Genomic DNA, 18,469 nt, shown 5'->3' with positions numbered 1-18,469 from the left:
GTTAGTCTTAATTTATTTTTCTACGATTAATATCCTTTTATAAATAAAGATATATATATATATATGTATATATTCGTAATAATCTTATTTTATTCTTTATAATAACTTTGTATAATTTCACAGTTGTCTGTTTTCTTTTATTTCTCGTACGTGTAAAAAATAATGAAAATAGAAAAAAAATGAATTCCATTTCCATGATTGGTGGATTATATTTATCTGTGTGTCTTTTGACTTTCTTTATTTTACCGTACTATACAATGATGAACCTCTCTTATCCTTTTTCTCACCCATTTTTTGTCCTCTCTCGTCTCTCTTTCTTTTCTGTCTTTCACAGATCTCACCGTCACAGCTACGAACCATTCAACAAAATGTGCATCACTGCCAACACGTGAATACGGAACAATTCTCATACCCACGCACTTAACTTAGCTTAAGCACCCCTAACGGCTATACTTTTCTAAACCCACATTATTCATTATTCACTATTCACTATTCACTATTCACATGCCTCCACTTTCTACTATATATTTCTAATTCTAATCCTTCTCATACAAAAAATTTAATACTAAAATACACCCAACGCTCCACTTCTAGCTTCTTAAAAAACACATCAACAATGCTCTCATGAAACATTATAAGTAATTCTCCTTCTCCAACCTTTCCACACCCAACCTATCTCTCCTCTTAGCCATGTCCAACCTAAAACAACCCTACATCGGAATCTCCGATGCCGCCAACCACAACAACAAGAAGAAGAAGAAGAAGCTCTTCCTCTCCCTCTTCGCCGCCCTCCTGGTGGCAGCCTCCGTGGCAGCCATCGTGGCCGGAGTCAAAAACAAAACCTCCTCAAACTCAAAGTCCAACTCCGACACCCCTCTCAGCCTCTCCCACCACTCCCACGCGCTGATAAAAAGCGCGTGCAGCTCCACATTGTACCCGGAACTCTGCGTCTCGGCCATCGCCTCAGAAAGCAACGTGACGCACAAAGTAAGAAGCCAGCGTGACGTCATCCAGCTCTCCCTCAACATCACCACGCGTGCCGTGGAGCACAACTACTTCACCGTGAAGAGGCTCCTGGCCAAACACGCCCTTACCAAACGCGAGAAAACCGCTCTCCACGATTGCCTGGAGACCATAGACGAAACCCTGGACGAACTGAAACAAGCGGAGCAAGACCTGCAACTGTACCCCAACAAGAAAAGCCTCTACCAACACGCCGACGACTTGAAGACCCTTATCAGCGCCGCCATAACCAACCAGGTCACGTGCCTCGACGGCTTCTCGCACCAGGACGCCGACAAGCGCGTAAGGAAGAAGCTCGAGGAGGGGCAGGTGCACGTGGAGCGCATGTGCAGCAACGCCCTCGCCATGACCAAGAACATGACCGACAACGACATCGCCAACTACGAGTACAACATGCGCCTCAAGCCCAACAACAGGAACTTGGCCCAAACTAGCCATCATCATGTCCACTGGCCCCACTGGATTTCGCCCGCCGACAGGAGGCTCCTGCAGGCCGCCTCCGTCAAGGCCGACGTCGTGGTGGCGGCCGACGGCAGCGGCGACTTTAAGACGGTGACTGCGGCGGTGGATTCCGCTCCGCTTAAGAGTAGCAAGAGGTATGTTATACGGATAAAGGCTGGGGTGTATAGAGAAAACGTGGAGGTGCCTAAGAAGAAGACCAATATCATGTTCTTGGGTGATGGAAGAACCAACACTATCATCACTGCTAATAGAAATGTTGTGGATGGTAGCACCACTTTCCACTCTGCCACTGTCGGTACGTTACTTCCTTTATCCTTACTTTACTTATTCTCATTTTGCATTTCATCAAACAAATTCAATACATGACTCAACAATGGCTAAGTCTTTTCTTCTCTCTCAACTCGATCCTCTCATCTTAAGACCATACAGTCTATCTTTTTATCCTTTTCTTATTATTCGAATAAGTTTTCATATGATTTCCCTCGTACAAAATGCTGTGCACGTGGTGTCTTCAGAAAATGCTTGTTCATTTATATTGAAAAATGCCTGTTCTGTTTTTCACTACTAATTTCGAACATTTGCAACATTTTCGTTTTACCGTGAAACCTGCTGTCTTTAATAATAACTAAACTAATACGTTTGCAAAAAGTTCTTCATATATATTTTACTCGTACTTGTATGTCAGAAAATTAAGAGTGGGGACAATTGAAAAGTTGCCAGACTCCTTCACCGATTCTGATTGTTCCGGTGTCAGTTGTAAAACTTGATCTAACCTTGGACAAAACATGAGTCATTAGTTAAATTGATGTCAATTGCTTCTCAAATTTTAAGATTTAAGATTTTAAGTTTAATTTTGGATTTAATAAAAAAATCTTCATGTAATTAAAGTTAAGAAGAAGACTAGTCTCAACAAACTTAATATTATATTAAAAAATTAGAGGTTTTAGTGTAATGAATACCTTAACGTGAAGGCCAACGAGTAACAGTATTTTATAAATACACATTATATGTAAATTCCTATAATTTCGGGATACTGAGGTCCCAGCTGGAAGACAACATAAACAACAATTACGGGCCAGATCGCGGTGTTATCCTAACTTTTCATCATCATAATGATTTACAAATCTATTTCTTTAAACCGAACAGTCATTTTCAAAAAAATTGGTCAGCATGCACATGGGTTGCTCTGCATTCTCAGTACAATAATTTATTTGGTCTTTTGAAATCGTGCTTCTCAGCTACATGGTAGTAAGATTACAAGATTAAATCAATTCACATATCCTGTTCATGTCGCTTTTAAATACGTTTTCTATGTTCTAAAGTCCCATACATTTTTTTTTCCATTTTGTTAAATTTTCTGAGTAAATGTTTCTGTCTATAGTATTTACATTGTAATATGTAATTGAAAAGAAACATTACATATACTAAAAAATTAATAATAAATTAAATGTTAGGTACGAGCATACAATTTTGGAAAATAGTACCATTTATACATTATTAATTTGTATATTCTTAATTAACTTATATAAATCAGAACAAATATTATTTTCTAGACATATGCAAGACAGACTGCACAGAAATTGTTGTTAAGAAATTTAGTTAACTAAACTATCTATCATTGAATCACTGTTATAAGGGTATTCTTGACCATGTCATGTCACCGACACAGAAATAGCGAGCTAGACAAAGTATTCTTTCTTTGGGGCCGTTTATATTTTCTTTTTAAAAGAAAAAAGTTTTTTAAAATTAATAAAACGTTTAAATTTTTTTAAAAGTTAAATTAAGCTTTTCAAAAGTAGCAACAATTAAAAAGTTTTATTAATTAATTTTCTTTAAAGATAAAGTGTGTTACTTCTTCGGGGGCAGAAGGCTCTAAAAAATATCACGAAATCAATTTTTTCAAACCTATTCGTGCTTGATTGAATATAAAGATTGATTTAGGAGAGCTGTTCTCCTTTGACTTTTTCTTTATAAAAGTTATATTCTCTCTTTTATACTTTTTAATATTTTAAAATTATCAAAAAAATCCTATGAAGAATTTTACATAGATTTAATTTGCAAGAATATAACTTTTTCTCAATAAATTATTTTTTGTAAAAAGAATCGACTTAAATATGTTTTTAATCATTAAATTTAAGGTAAATTTATTTATAATTTTTCAAATTTAAAATTTTTTTAGTTCTTGAAAATTTTTAAAAAATTTTATTTTAGTATTTAGACTCAAATTTTTTTTAAAGATCTGTCAAATATTGCTGCAAAAAATTTATTTACTAATGTACCTATTAGTAAAAATATCACATTAAACCTAGATGATATTACATAATTATTTTAATTTATCACTTTTAAATATATTATTGATGATTTAAGAACTAAAATAAAATTTTTAAAAATTATAGAGAATAAAAATAATAATTTTAAGTTTAAGAGATTAAAAAAAAAAGAGAGAGAGAGGAGAAAGACATGTTTAAACCAAAAGAATAAACATTTGTTACAAGTATGTTGTTTGTGAATGAAAAAAGGGGTTGGGATACAGCTAGACAAATCTTCATCTTAACCTTGACTTTATATACGCCACTCTGGTTCACCTGTCATTTTCAGCATTTATTTTCCACTTTGAAGCCACGGTGATGCTTCCTTCTACCTATTCGCTTCAATCATGCATGCTCTGTCCAATAATTTAGATTAGCCATATACTTGCATGATACATCATGCACAATCTAAGTAAGCACCCTTTTGCGTTTCCTTAATATGTCTCGCTAACCTGTCATTGTCTTCTTTTATTTTTTTCGCCTTACAAACCATATTTGTAACATTAAGTTGGTTACTTTTTTAATAATTATATAAAACGTCTACTTAACAAACTGAAATATCATTGTTTAATTATAAGTAAAATCCAACGTCTAATCTTGTCTTATACCGTACATTGCGCATACAGGCCATACCCTATCTCACTTGTCCTCTTGTATTAAGCCTTTGTTATACTATGCCTAATTAAACAACTCCCCCGAGTGAAGTCCATCAACTTGATGACCATTCAATGCATGGTTGTACAATATGAGCTGTATTTGTACGTATTTATCCTACTTTTTCCTCTCAACTAGCCCAATGAGAAGTAATCTACAATAGTGACAATTTAAGTGCCACTCTCGTAGTTGTATTTGTACAATCTCCCACCGAATAGACCAAACACTTGGACCACCACTAAATTGCTTTGGAGCATTCAAATGGTAGTCTCTTTATGGTTACTCTAGTTCGATTTTATTTAACCACCATGGTTAACTACTAGATTTGTTCTTTACTACAAAATGAGCATCTCAATAGAGACTTCACACTCCAAAGCCAAATTAAGTTATGAATAAAGAGAAAGTGAAATTCATAAGAGGATAATCAATATACTATATGATCGTGTTTTACTTTTCTAATGGATCAAAAGTATATATCTAGCAGTTGAAGAGTTAACTTTTTGTAACAAATATTTATTCTTTTGCAGCTGTGGTGGGTGGCAACTTCTTGGCCCGGGACATAACATTCCAAAACACAGCGGGCCCATCAAAGCACCAAGCAGTGGCCCTAAGGGTGGGTGGGGACCTCTCAGCCTTCTACAACTGCGACATCTTAGCATACCAAGATACCCTCTACGTCCACAACAACCGCCAATTCTTCGTTAACTGCCTCATCGCAGGAACAGTGGACTTCATCTTCGGGAACTCCGCAGTTGTCTTCCAAAACTGCGACATCCATGCAAGACGTCCTGACTCGGGGCAAAAGAACATGGTCACAGCACAAGGAAGGGTGGACCCTAACCAGAACACTGGCATTGTGATCCAGAAGTGTAGGATCGGTGCCACCCAGGACTTGGAGCCTGTGAAGAAGAGTTTCCCCACATACCTTGGGAGGCCTTGGAAGGAGTATTCCAGGACTGTCATCATGCAGAGTAGCATCAGCGATGTCATTCAGCCTGTGGGCTGGCATGAGTGGAGTGGCAACTTTGCTTTGAGCACTTTGGTCTATAGGGAGTATCAGAATACTGGGCCTGGAGCTGGCACTTCTGGGAGGGTTTCTTGGAAAGGCTTTAAGGTTATCACGGATGCTGCTGAGGCCCGGGCTTTTACTCCTGGGAATTTCATTGCGGGCTCCAGCTGGTTGGGCTCCACGGGCTTTCCTTTCTCTCTTGGCTTGTAAATTATGCCTTTTGTTGTAAGTGTTGTTTGTAATGTGGTAGAGAGGAACAATGTTAAGTTAAAAGGAAAAGAGAGAGGTTGCTGGAGAGGAGGGGTTTAATTTGTTGGGATCCATTTGGAACATTGCCATGTTCTGCCTTGGGCTATATTTATTGTGATGTTGCCACCACTAGCTAAATAATGATGACAATAAGTGTATGCTAGGGTTTTGGCTCCTTCAAAAATATTGGATTTTGTTTTGGTTATGTGAATTTTAGGATTTATGAAACCACCTCTGTTATGGGATTAATAGAGGTGTAAAATAGGTTGGATTAGTTTTACGAATTTTTTACTAAAATAAAATTTTTTTACCAAAAAAGCATATGTACCACTTTATTTACCCAAGTAGCATCTTTCACTGATCACGTTCAGAATTTGGTTCCCCGAATTCGGTTCCCGGGGAACCGAATTCTGAGCTGTTAAATTTTATTTTATTTTTTGCGTTTTTGGATCTGAGCATGGTGTAAAACTGCATCCGGAACGGTCCGTTCTGAAAGGAGAACGTTCTCCTTTCAGAACGGGCCATTCCGGATGCAAAAATACACACATGACAAATGGATCAAAACGGACCGTTTTGCTTGGACATTCCAGTTTCAAAAATAACATACTACGCGTGCAAGTAGAACGGTCCGTTCTGCTTGGAGAACGAGCCGTTCCAGTTGTAACATTAACCCAGAACCCGAACTACAAACAGAAAAGAAAAAAAAGGTTTAAACACTATTCAGAATTCGGTTCCCGGGAATCGAATTCTGAACAAAAAAAAAAATTTAACAGCTCAGAATTCGGTTCCCCGATAACCGAATTCTGAGTGTGAACAGTAAAATGTGCTACTTTTGTAAATAAATTGGAAAAGGTGCTGTTTTGGTAAAAAAAAATTTAAAAATTTTATTTCAGTAAAAAATTCTTAGTTTTACTTAATCTGATTAATACGTGCTAAATGTTATTTTAGATTAAAATGATCTTACTTATATTTTTTTGATTGTTTTTTTTTGTCTAATTTGATTCATGTTGGGTCATTGAGTTAAATTGATCCGATTAAAAAAATTTAATTTAATTTTTATAATGAAAAAAATAAAAATTATAACATAATTAATTAATATTATATATGTTATGGAATAAAAATATGTCATGAAACATTTAATAGTTATACATGTATATAATTTACTACAACTATTGCATTTACATTTATTTATACTATGATCAACCTTTTTCATAATAATTTCATACATCAAGTGTATTAGCCTTAGTTTTCTTAGTCTTTTTGGTATCTTGATGTTCGTCATTAATACCCTACCTTTACTTTTATCATGACCCTATGAGTATAAACACAAACATGATTACGTTTTCATCTTCTTTGACACACGAAATAGAAACAAAACTCTCATAACACCGAACTTAATAACTTTAAGCTTGTAACTACAATTTTATAAGCGAACACAAAAAAGTGAAAGATTATTATTATCGTTACAAATTTACAAATTGAAGGTAATTTATATTATTTCACCTATTAGTTTAATAGGTAGCCTGTAAGCCTACAGGTCAGCTCAACCTTGGCCCATTCGGCCTGTCGAGCTTAACAAGTTAGACAAAAATGACTTAATTCTATTTAGGTTATCATTTTAAGGCCTAGTCTAACCTTATTTACAAATTGATTTAACTGATTGGGTCAAACTCAAATCGACAACTCTAGAGATTAACCATATTGTACACCTCATTAAAAATTAAATATTTTTAAATGAAAATATACTTTAAATTTTAAGGTTACCCTTTTAAGGTTTATTCGAATTTCATTTACAAATTGATCCATCGGATCAAACTCAAATTGATTGTCTTAGGATTTAACCACGTCGTACACCTCATTAAAAATTAACTATTTTTAAATGAAAATACACTTTAAATTTTAATGAGTTGATATGGTGATTAGACATTTTATGGTCACACTTACACATTGTGAAGATGATGTATTTAGGCAAAAATCTTTATTCATAAAAATTTGTCAATCACGATATCACGAGCAGAATTAGTGTCTAGTCTAATGGGTCAAGAATACTAGGAATTAAAAAAAAAATATATTGATTAAGTAAAAAGTATAAAATAAAAATGTTATATGTACAGCTGTGCACATACATAAGGTGGGTTGGTGAATGACAGAATGTCTTTATTTTTGTTGGCCAAATCAATGTATGAAACGTGAATAGTTTTGGATCATGTATATACACCTATTTTTTAAGAAGAAAATTCTAAAATATTCTTAATTTTTTTATTCTTTAATTTTTTAATTTTATACTTCCAACTTTTAATTTACTATTTTCTTCTTCTTTTTCACAAATCTTTTTTCTTCTCTTTTTCAATTTTCATATACACTCTCTTATATTCCTCCAATTCCTCACTTATTTTAATAAGTAGTTTTAGTTCTTTCAATTTTTACATGCACACAGACCGTAGAACTAATGCGCGACATCATTGTAGGTACATGCAGTTTCCTCGACAGTTCTTATCAAATTAGACACACATGTTTTCTTTCAACACTTTATCGCCTTTCACACTTCTAAAAACCTTAACATTAAATTTAGTGTTATGAAAAAATTCAAAAATCTTAATATTAAATTTAATGTTATGAAAAAGATATTTTGGAACACTAATTTCACTATTCTATAGTACTTTCCGGGATAGTGAAATTAGTATTCCAGAAAGTATTTTCTCAAATTATGTTTTTACATATTTCCATAAAGTATTTTTAGAACACTAAATTTAGCATTTTGAAAAAAAAATTCTGGAAGTATGTTACGAAAAATACTTTTTGGAACGTTAAATTTTCTAGAAATAACTTTTTGGAATTATGTAAGATAACACATTTTTGAAAAGTACTTTCCAGAATAGTAAAGTTAATATTCTGAAAAGTACTTTTATGGAAGTGTGTTGTTTTATATAATTCCAGAAAGTACTTTACAAAATACTAAATTTATTGTTCCATAAAGTACTTTATAAAATACTAAATTTATTGTTCCATAAAGTACTTTTTGAAAGTACGCTGAAAACATAATTTTAAAAGAGTTAATCATTCATACAATGCCAGTGTAAAGTTTTTTACACTAGCAACCAATCAAAATTTTTATATTATTTTATTTTATTTTTATTTCGTTAAATAAGCAACTGACATGACACTATTAAAAGATATGATTGGTTGGCAGTGTAAAAAAACTTTACACTGATAGTATATAGGTGACTGGAATACTAAAATTATTTGATGTTGTGTTTTCTAAGCGTGTAAATAGAGAAGTGCTCGAAAAAAATGCATATTTGACTTGACACTTTTGACACTGTCGAAAAAGTCACACGTACTTATAATATTGTCAAAAACTAATTTTACATCTCGAGTGCATGTGAAAACTAAAATAGGGAAGGAAGAAGATAATAGTGATAAAAATGAAAGAGGAGGGAAAAACGAGTAATATAAAACCGAATGAATTAAAACTACCTACTGAAATATGTAGGAGTGGAGGAAAGGTAAAAGAGTGCATGTGAATATTTAAAAGATGGGAAGGAGGTGTGTAAAATAAAAACTGCTAAATTAAATGTTAAGGGTGTAAAATTAGGAAATTAAAAACTAAAAAAATTAAAGATATTTTTTATAAAAAAAAATTAAGAGGAAGTTTATAAATAGCCATAACTTTTTATCGCTGGCCCATATCCAAACATTATCGCAGCCCAATATAGCTGTGGAACTCTCATGCATTTTTTATTTTGGAAAACTAACGTATGTGTGTATCTCGTTTAAGAAATGTGATTTAACAGAATTTTTTTTTAATACTTCTCAATCCTATAATTTAAAAAATAATTTTACCTTTTGAAAATATTCATTCCTTGTATGAAATCATTCTCACTCCGTAGATAAAAAAAATAATTCTCACTCCTGAACTATAGATATATAGATAGATATAATATTGAAAGAATAAAATTAAGAATGCAAATAAGATTATAAACTCCAAGCAAAATTTTAGATGTGACAATGTTATAGAAAAATACAGAAAAATACAACAAGTAAAAACTACTAAAACAAAAATAATTGTATAAGATTAATTGTAAATATAGAATCAGTTATATATCAATTGGAAACAATAACAACAAAATTTAACATGGTTTAAGATTATGATCAAAAAAGTGAAAAATTACTACAAAATTTGAAAATAAAAAATAAGGAACAAATGAAGAATAACGGTTTAAGAATATCATTAAAAACATGACTTTTATCAATATGGTTTAAGAATATAATCAAAAAAGTGGAAATTCACCACAAAATTTGAAAATAAAAAATAAGGAACAACGCGAAGAATAACGGCTTAAGAATATCATAAAAACACAACTTTTAAAATCAATGATCGAGTAATACAATAAAAATTAAATATTAGAAAAAAAAATTGAAAATAAACCACACAAATAATTTTATAAATTAGATAAAATGAAAGTGCAGCAATAGGACACCATAAGGGTTCCAAGTGACAAAAGTAAAACGGAACAAAGGAAAAGACTACGTTTTATAACTTTAGTAGCTCTAAAGATGAGTTGGACTTGTGAAGATTAAAACTTAATTTTTATTTTTTTTAAAACGCATCAACCCTTTAAAAATCTTTTTTTTTTTAAATCCTTTTTTTTATTTCCAGTCCAATAATTATAAGTTACTTACTATTTAATTAAAACCTTTAAAATAAAATATTTACTAAATACTATAATATATTTAAATTTAAAAAGAAAATTGATATGTTACATTTTTTACATGTCTTTCATTAAATATAACTTTGATCAAGTCACAAACATATATTAAATGTGAACACTTCTCTCGATAAAGGTTGAAATATTTGTTCATCACGAGAGATTAAGAATCTATTTGAATAATAGAGAAAAGCACTTTAAAAGAAATTCTATTGAAAATAAGAATTATTTTTTGGTAAAAAAAACTCTTAAAAATATTGTTAAATTTGTATCCAACCAAACCTTAATTCCTTATCCTAAACTCGAATGTAAGTGTATTTCTTTAAATTATACAATGTAACAACATCGCTTATTTTAATAATAGAATTCTTTGAAGTTATTGTTATTACATGAAGTTGAGGAAGAAGAAATATTGTTGTTTTTGATGGTAATCAATTATAGAATCATTAGTGAATAACTTATTCAATTGTACACACCAAAATAAAAATAATATTATTAAACTTGTACCATGAAAATCATCTTCGCCTTGATATTTGTTAAGAATGCAAATATAGAGCAAGTCATGAATGATTCCACCCTAAACCAAGTTCTTCATCATAGACACTCGTCCCAAGGTTGTTTTTCACTCCATTTGCAAGGGTAAGGAGAAACTGAAGCAATACTTGAATGATGTGCGCTATTTGAGATATCCCAAGTGCCATCAATTTGGTGTCTCTAAAAAAAACAAGATTGAACATCTATCCTACACTGTTGGAAAAAGCATGTGGATCTCCCCAATCCCTTTTAGGACCATGCCCTCCATCTCAACACTTTTTCCACTCGTCATAGAATTTATCATTATTTCTCTCATTTTTCTTTTACATTTCATATACTTTTACCTGGTAACATTATTTTTTGTATAAAAAAAATTGTTCATCTACCTTCTTTTGATTGACCAAGTCCGTCTACTCCGTTCCAGATCCTTCCCCTTGCAACTGAAGCTGAGTAGGACAACCTCCTTGTTGGTCTCTTCAAAGCTCGTTGATATACTTATCAGAGGCAAACATGTTATGAAAGGAAATTTCATAAGTTGCTTAGCCATCTAAACATTGAGTTGAGCTTTGATGAGGAGGAAGACTAATCTCAAGGGGAGTCGCAATTATGAACAATCTTTTTGCTAGTGTCAAAATGGGAGTAGAAAATTGTGTTTTTGAATATTTTTTATGATGTGCTCTGATTTTGTTATTGTTGTTTCTTCTCTATTCTAACTCATAATAATATGCACCAGTATAATGCTTTTTAGATCATGCATGTTTTTAAGGGGAGTCCTTTATGTATTTTATCTCATACTTATGTATGCTATGGTATGAATGTCATGTATAAGTATATACTCTGAAAAATAGGTTCTGATATGAAAAATACATTATATGCTCTAAACATATACTATGATAAATACATTAGGCTCAGATATGTTGATATATAACATATATATATGCTCTAATATACATTTGATGCTCTAATAGACATTTGATGCTCTAATATGCAACATATGCTCTATTGTGCAAAAATAATTTGATATGTTTGCTTTGATAGGCTCTTAAATAAAAAATCATGCTATTATACATATATGTTCATTTATTAATAATGCTTTGATATGAACAAAAGAATATGCTAATATATATGTCTTAAATGAATGTATGCATAAAATCATGTTGTTTGTATGATCTTATACACAATGTCTGAAAGATACACTCTTGTATTACTCTGATGATTTTATAACGCTTCCACGTCTTAAAGAAAATCACATTTTTTATAAAAATGTTTTTCTTGAATTAAGTTATTTTCACAATAATCATTTTGTCTTAATCAACAAAAATATTTTCTAAGTCAAGAAAAATGTTAGTTTCAAAAACGTGTTTGTTAGCATTAAAAAGGGGAAGATTGTTAAATTTAAAAGATGATCTTGAATCCTTCAAGCTTTCAAGTTTTAATTTTTCTAAGAGAATTTTTTTTTTCAAAATACAAATTAAACGAAGCATAAGACGCAAAACGTTAGATAAACAATGTGTATCAGATATGAAACATACAATCTAACTTCACAAAGTCTTAAGTGCATATGATTTATAATGACTAACAACTACTTGTCTCATTTCTAACTAATTCCTTAACAAATCAAACTTAAAAAGCTCTTTGGAACTCATAAATATGTTAAAGTGAATGAAGTCATGCTTTGCACGAGAAACAAAAACAAACAAATCTCTAAAATCATAGAGAAGTAAAAGTCGATGTAGAACTTGCTCCTTGCTGACACACTACAGATAATTTGGTTGGTATCCCAAAGTTGATAAGTAGCCTCATTGATCAAATAAGAAATGATAATTTGGTGAAACGTATTTAATGCATCAACAAACACTTCTCACCTAAAGAAACCTATAACGAAGACAGACGAAACAAGCTTGTGAGAAACACTTAATGTTTTGCAACGTACATCTTCATTTGGGATATTATATAAGAATTTGAACAATCAAAAAGAAAGAATAATATTTTGCGAGAACTTTTGAAGAAATATTTTTAGAAGAACTTTTGTACAAATTCATTCTTTTTGTAAAAATATTTGTTCTTAATTGGTTGTATCACATCTTGTCTGTAAGACGAAACATCTATAAAATCTTACCTAGATATAATTGTTGTTATAGGGTTAAGATTGAAAAGACTTATCTACAAAAGAATATTTATTTGAGCTTGGAGAAGCTTGTCTACAAAATAATACTTAGTTGAGCTTGGAGAGACTTATCTGTAAAAGAATGCTTGTTTGATCCTAGAGAGATTTGATTGTAAAAGAATACTTGGTGTTAAAGCTTGGAGAGGCTTTGTGTGAAAAAGGATAATTGGGTAATTTTTTTGAAAAGTCAATTCAAAGAACATTTAGGTTTGAGCAGAAGTGACTTGTTGAAAGCGTACTTATATCTTGTTTAAGATAATGAAACTCAATTTGGTTGGATTGAGAACTAACTCAATGGTTGAGATGAATCATTACAAAAATATCATGTTTTATGGGCTTCTTTTCCAACATTTTTTCCTGTTAGTGTTATTGCTCCACTACTTGAAAAAGTGCGAATTTTTTATTAACATTATTTAATTCCCTATTTCTAGTTTTTATCTTTTTTCCACACATTTCATTGCAAGATGCCAACGTAAATAATGAATTTACAAGTGTTTCCCTTGGCGTTGTCCTAGTGCATGTTAGCTTGGAGATCAATTTTTAGAAAATTGTATTTTTCTCCCAAAGCTTTCTTATAAATTTAACAAAAAATCAATAAATTTTTTTAAAAAATAAGCTTATTTAAACATGCACAATACCAACTTTGTATCGGTTGTTAAATATCAATTTTTAGAAAATTGTATTTTTCTCCCAAAGCTTTCTTATAAATTTAACAAAAAAATCAATAAATTTTTTAAAAAATAAGCTTATTTAAACATGCACAATTTCAATTTTGTTTGTTATTTGCGTTACGCGTCTGTTTAGTTAAATGTTGATTTTTTTAGTTGTTGAGAACCTTGAATAGTATTGATAATGAATCATGAAATTACGTATTCACTTTGATGATTGATCTTGGAAGGAAAATGCTACATTCTCAAATTTAAATTATAATATTAGCAGTAAATTAGAGACACATTTATAACTTAATGAGTTGTTGAATTTGCTTGTGGTTGTGAGCGTAGTGTTTACATTAGAAAATATGGGTTCATTGGACTTTCTAACTGCACCATTGACCTTATCAAGCTGGAGGAGTGTCATTTTGCTAAATGGCAACTAGGAACAATATTGTATGATTCAGTCACACCACACTCGAGCACAAGAGAAGAGGAAGAGGAAATACCAAAGAGCTAAGACATAATGTTGATTCAGAATGTGCTTTAGTATTTCAAAATTCAGAACATTAACTATTATGATGTTAAGTTCCCCGTACGACTGGAGGTGCTTTCTCAATTTTATTTTTTTAGAAAATAATTCATAAGGTTAGATCTTGTGACTTTTACATTATTATTATTTTTACAATTAAAGTTTAGTGATAGCTAACATGATCTAAGGATGTTTTCTATAATTACATACCTCAAATGAAATAACCTGTTTAAGTACTCTATTTTGTTTATATTGCAAACTAAGGAAAACGTTGTTTTGCCTAAATTATATATGTAAAACCAAAACTAGTTAGCTAAACGTTGACTAAGTTGTTTTTATCTGTTTTTGATAATATTGTCATAATTGTTATTGTTATAAAATTTATTCAAAATTTAAATTTTATAATTTGATAAAAAAAAAATACTTACAATAGTGTATATCAAAATTTTATTTTAAAAAAATTACAAATGAAATAAATTAAATTAAATTAAAGATTTTCTCATATATATATATTCACTTAAATTTTAAAAGAATATTTTAGTAAGTTAGATATTTTGGTATGATAAAATTAGAGCCTATGAATTATATATATTAAAAAAATTGGACTTTTAAATTAATTATTTTACAATTTATTTTAAAAATCCACTTTTTAAGTTGGTTAATAATCAAATTTAAAAAATTCTTTATATATAAAATTGATTCTTTTAAAATCAGTCAAACTATCGATTTTAAAAGTGGAAAAAAAATGATTTTAAGTCTTTTTTCATTAGTGAGATATCAATAAATATATCATTTTTATATAAATTTATTAAAATAATATATTTTTTCAATAAATTTATTACTTTTAATTATAATAGTCAAATAATTTGTGAAAAGTAGTTAAAGATCTCACATCAATTAATGACAACGCTAAAATAAAGTATATTGATGTGGAACAATCCTTACTTTAAAAGTCGATTTTATAAAATTAAATTCTGTAAATCACTCTCTTAATATGATATCATAGTCAACGTTAGAATTTGTTGTAAGGTCTAATGTGTCACAATCTATTGGGCCGCTATTAGACTACCCACATATGTTCAATACTATAAATTTCACACTTGAGATGTTTAATCATCATTGTAAGATAATGTGTTGGAGATCTCATATTAACTAATGGTAGAGCCATAATATATAGTGTATATAAGTGAAGAACAATTCTCACCTTACAATTCTTATAACTCAATTTATTGAGATGACATCATAGTCTATCATAGTCATTATTGTTTGTTCTTAACCTTATCAAGTCATTATGAGACTATTTCCGGATGTTAAATCTTGCAAACTTTACACTTAAGATATTTGGTTTTTGGCGTGAAGGTATTTGTTGAAAATTTACCTCAACTAGTGAAATGATCATATTAATATATATAAGTTAAATTTATAAGATTGAGTTAGATTTAAATCATATTTTAAAAAAGGTAAATTAGGAAAATAATAATAATAAGTATTACATTAAAAAGTAAAAATATAAATTATTTTGAGACATTTTAAAAATGCTTAAACGTTAGTCACTGTAGGATAGATAAAGTAATCTTGAACAATCAAATCATAAAAATAAATTTCAATTTCATATTTGCGTGTCATAATTGTCCATTACTTATGTGCAAATGTGTCATAATTATTCATAAATTCACTTATATGCAAATAAATGTGTCTCGTAATTGTGCAATAAAGAGATTTATGTGTAATTAAATACATGTAATACTCCCTCTGTTTTTTTTTTCATAGTCGTTTTGTCAGAATTTGTTATTTTTTTTTCATTGTCATTTTACTAACATCAATGACTTATTTGTTATAAAAGAAAGAAAAAGTAGAGAGAAGAAACAAGACAGTATGAGATGGAGAAAAGAATCTGACTAGTGTATTATCTTTGGGAGAGGAGTAACCTATTTATAAGTACATGTGGTAACTGAACAATTACACAATAAAGGGAATAATACATAACGGAAATATAAATGGTAATGATTGATAATGAATATTGGCATCCACTAATTAAGCCACTAATTATTATTCATAACACTCCCCCTTAGATGTCCAATATTTAGAATGTGTCTCGTTAAAACCTTACTAGGAAAAACCCTGTGGGATAAAAACCTAGTGAAGGAAAAAGAGTACATCATTCATAAATATTTATTTCTCCCCCTCATGCATACAATCTTTAAGACGACGGAGTCCAATCTTGTGTATCAATTGTTCAAAAACTTTTCTTGGAAGTGACTTTGTAAAGAGATCTGCTAGGTTGTCACTTGAGCGGACTTGTTGAACATTTATATCACCATTCTTTTGAAGATCATGAGTAAAAAAGAATTTTGGTAGAATATGCTTTGTTCTATCTCCCATTATGTATCCATCTTTCAATTGTGCAATACATGCAACATTATCTTCATATATAATTGTCGATGTCATTTTGCTAGAAGATAAACCACAAGTTTCTCGTATGTGTTGAATCACAAATCTTAGCCAAACATATTCACGACTTACCTCATGTAATGCTAAAATTTCAGCATGATTAGATGAAGTGGCTGATATGGTTTGTTTTACAGATCGCCATGAGATGGCTGTACCACCATTTGTAAACAAATATCCTGTTTGTGATTTACCATTATGAGAATCTGACAAATAACCTGCATCTGCATAACCATTTAGTTCTGGTTTGAGAATATTTGAATATAATAACCCCATATCCATTGTACCTCTAAGATAACGAAGGATTTGTTTAACTCCATTCCAATGTCTTCGTGTAGGTGAAGAACTATATCTTGCTAATAAATTAACAGCAAATGCTATATCAGGTCGTGTATAATTAGTAAGGTACATTAATGCTCCTATAGCACTAAGATATGGTACTTCGGGACCAAGTATTTCTTCATCATTTTCTTGGGGTCTAAATGGATCTTTGTTAACATCTAAAGATCTTACAACCATGGGGTGCACAATGGATGTGATTTGTCCATATAAAACCTTTTAAGCACCTTAGTTATATAAGCTTCTTGATGCACAAGAATTCCATTTTCTAAGTATTCAACTTGCAGTCCTAGACAAAACTTTGTCCTTCCTAGATCCTTCATTTCAAATTCTTTCTTTAAGCAATCTATTGCTTTTGAAAGCTCTTCAGGAGTTCCAATACTGTTTATGTCATCTACATAAACTACAATTATGGAAAATCCATTTTTAGATCTTTTTATAAATATACACGGACAAATTGGATCATTTTTATATCCTTCTTGTAACAAGTATTCACTTAGTTGATTATAGCACATACGACCTGATTGCTTTAGCCCATATAGGAACTTATTCAATTTGATCGAATAATCTTCTTTAGAAATTGCATCGTCAGGCAAATTAAATCCTTCTGGGAGTTTCATATAAATGTCAACATCAAGAGAGCCATATAAATATGTTGTAACTACATCCATTAGATGTAAATTAAGTTTTTCATGTACAACCAAACTAATTAAATATCGAAAAGTGTTTGCATCCACTACAGGTGAATATGTCTCTTCAAAATCAATACCAGGTCTTTGTGAAAAACCTTGAGCAACTAGTCTTGCTTTGTATCTCACAATTTCACCATTTTCATTTTGTTTTTGCACAAAAACCCATTTGTATCCAATTGGTTTTACACCTTTTGGTGTACGTAGTACTGGTCCAAAAAATTTTCGTTTAGCAAGCGAGTCTAATTCTGCCTCAATTTCATCTTTCCATTTTGGCCAATCATTTCTGTGTCGACAATCATTGATGGACTTTGGTTCTTGATCCTCAATATCATTTATTTCTTTTAGCGCTATATTATATGCGAACACATCATCAATATTGACATTGTTTCGATTCCATCGTATTCCATTCATGACATAATTTATTGAGATCTCTTCATTTTCAATACTTTCAGGTACCTGAGTTTCTTCTGGAACTGGAATATGAGTTATGTCAGAGGAATCTTTTTGAGTTTTTACATCCTCAATTTGGTCATTTTGCTCTTTAGCTCCCTTTTTTATTCGAAGATTCTTATCCTTGGAACCAATTGGTTTACCACGCTTCAGACGTATTTGTGACTCGTCTGTAGTGTTAAATTGTCCAACAGGGACTTCGACTCCTATTGGAGCATTAGCCGCTGGTACATATGACTTAG

At 30.9% G+C, this 18,469-nt stretch overlaps 1 protein-coding gene across 1 annotated transcript; it reads left to right on the top strand.

Moving 5' to 3' along the window:
* The first annotated feature begins 546 nt into the window (after nucleotides 1-546).
* Nucleotides 547-5,917, top strand: LOC109817513 (pectinesterase). Its single transcript, XM_020382777.3, has 2 exons — nucleotides 547-1,780; nucleotides 4,976-5,917. Exons 1-2 carry the CDS (start codon nucleotides 691-693, stop codon nucleotides 5,665-5,667), a joined length of 1,782 nt encoding a protein of 593 aa, XP_020238366.1. The 5' UTR covers nucleotides 547-690; the 3' UTR covers nucleotides 5,668-5,917.
* Nucleotides 5,918-18,469: the final 12,552 nt, after the last annotated feature.

The sequence above is a fragment of the Cajanus cajan genome, chromosome 5, assembly GCF_000230855.2.
Source record: "Cajanus cajan strain Asha chromosome 5, NIPB_CcT2T_4, whole genome shotgun sequence".
Lineage (NCBI taxonomy): Eukaryota > Viridiplantae > Streptophyta > Magnoliopsida > Fabales > Fabaceae > Cajanus > Cajanus cajan.
The sequence above is the reverse complement of the archived record's forward strand: the minus strand, read 5'-3'. Positions and strand labels throughout refer to the sequence as shown.

Bases quoted from the DNA above. Each gene is read 5' to 3' on its own strand.
- LOC109817513 (XM_020382777.3), top strand. From the start codon at position 691: ATGTCCAACCTAAAACAACCCTACATCGGAATCTCCGATGCCGCCAAC. The intron at 1,781-4,975 runs GTACGTTACTTC...ATTCTTTTGCAG, and splicing joins TTTCCACTCTGCCACTGTCG to CTGTGGTGGGTGGCAACTTC.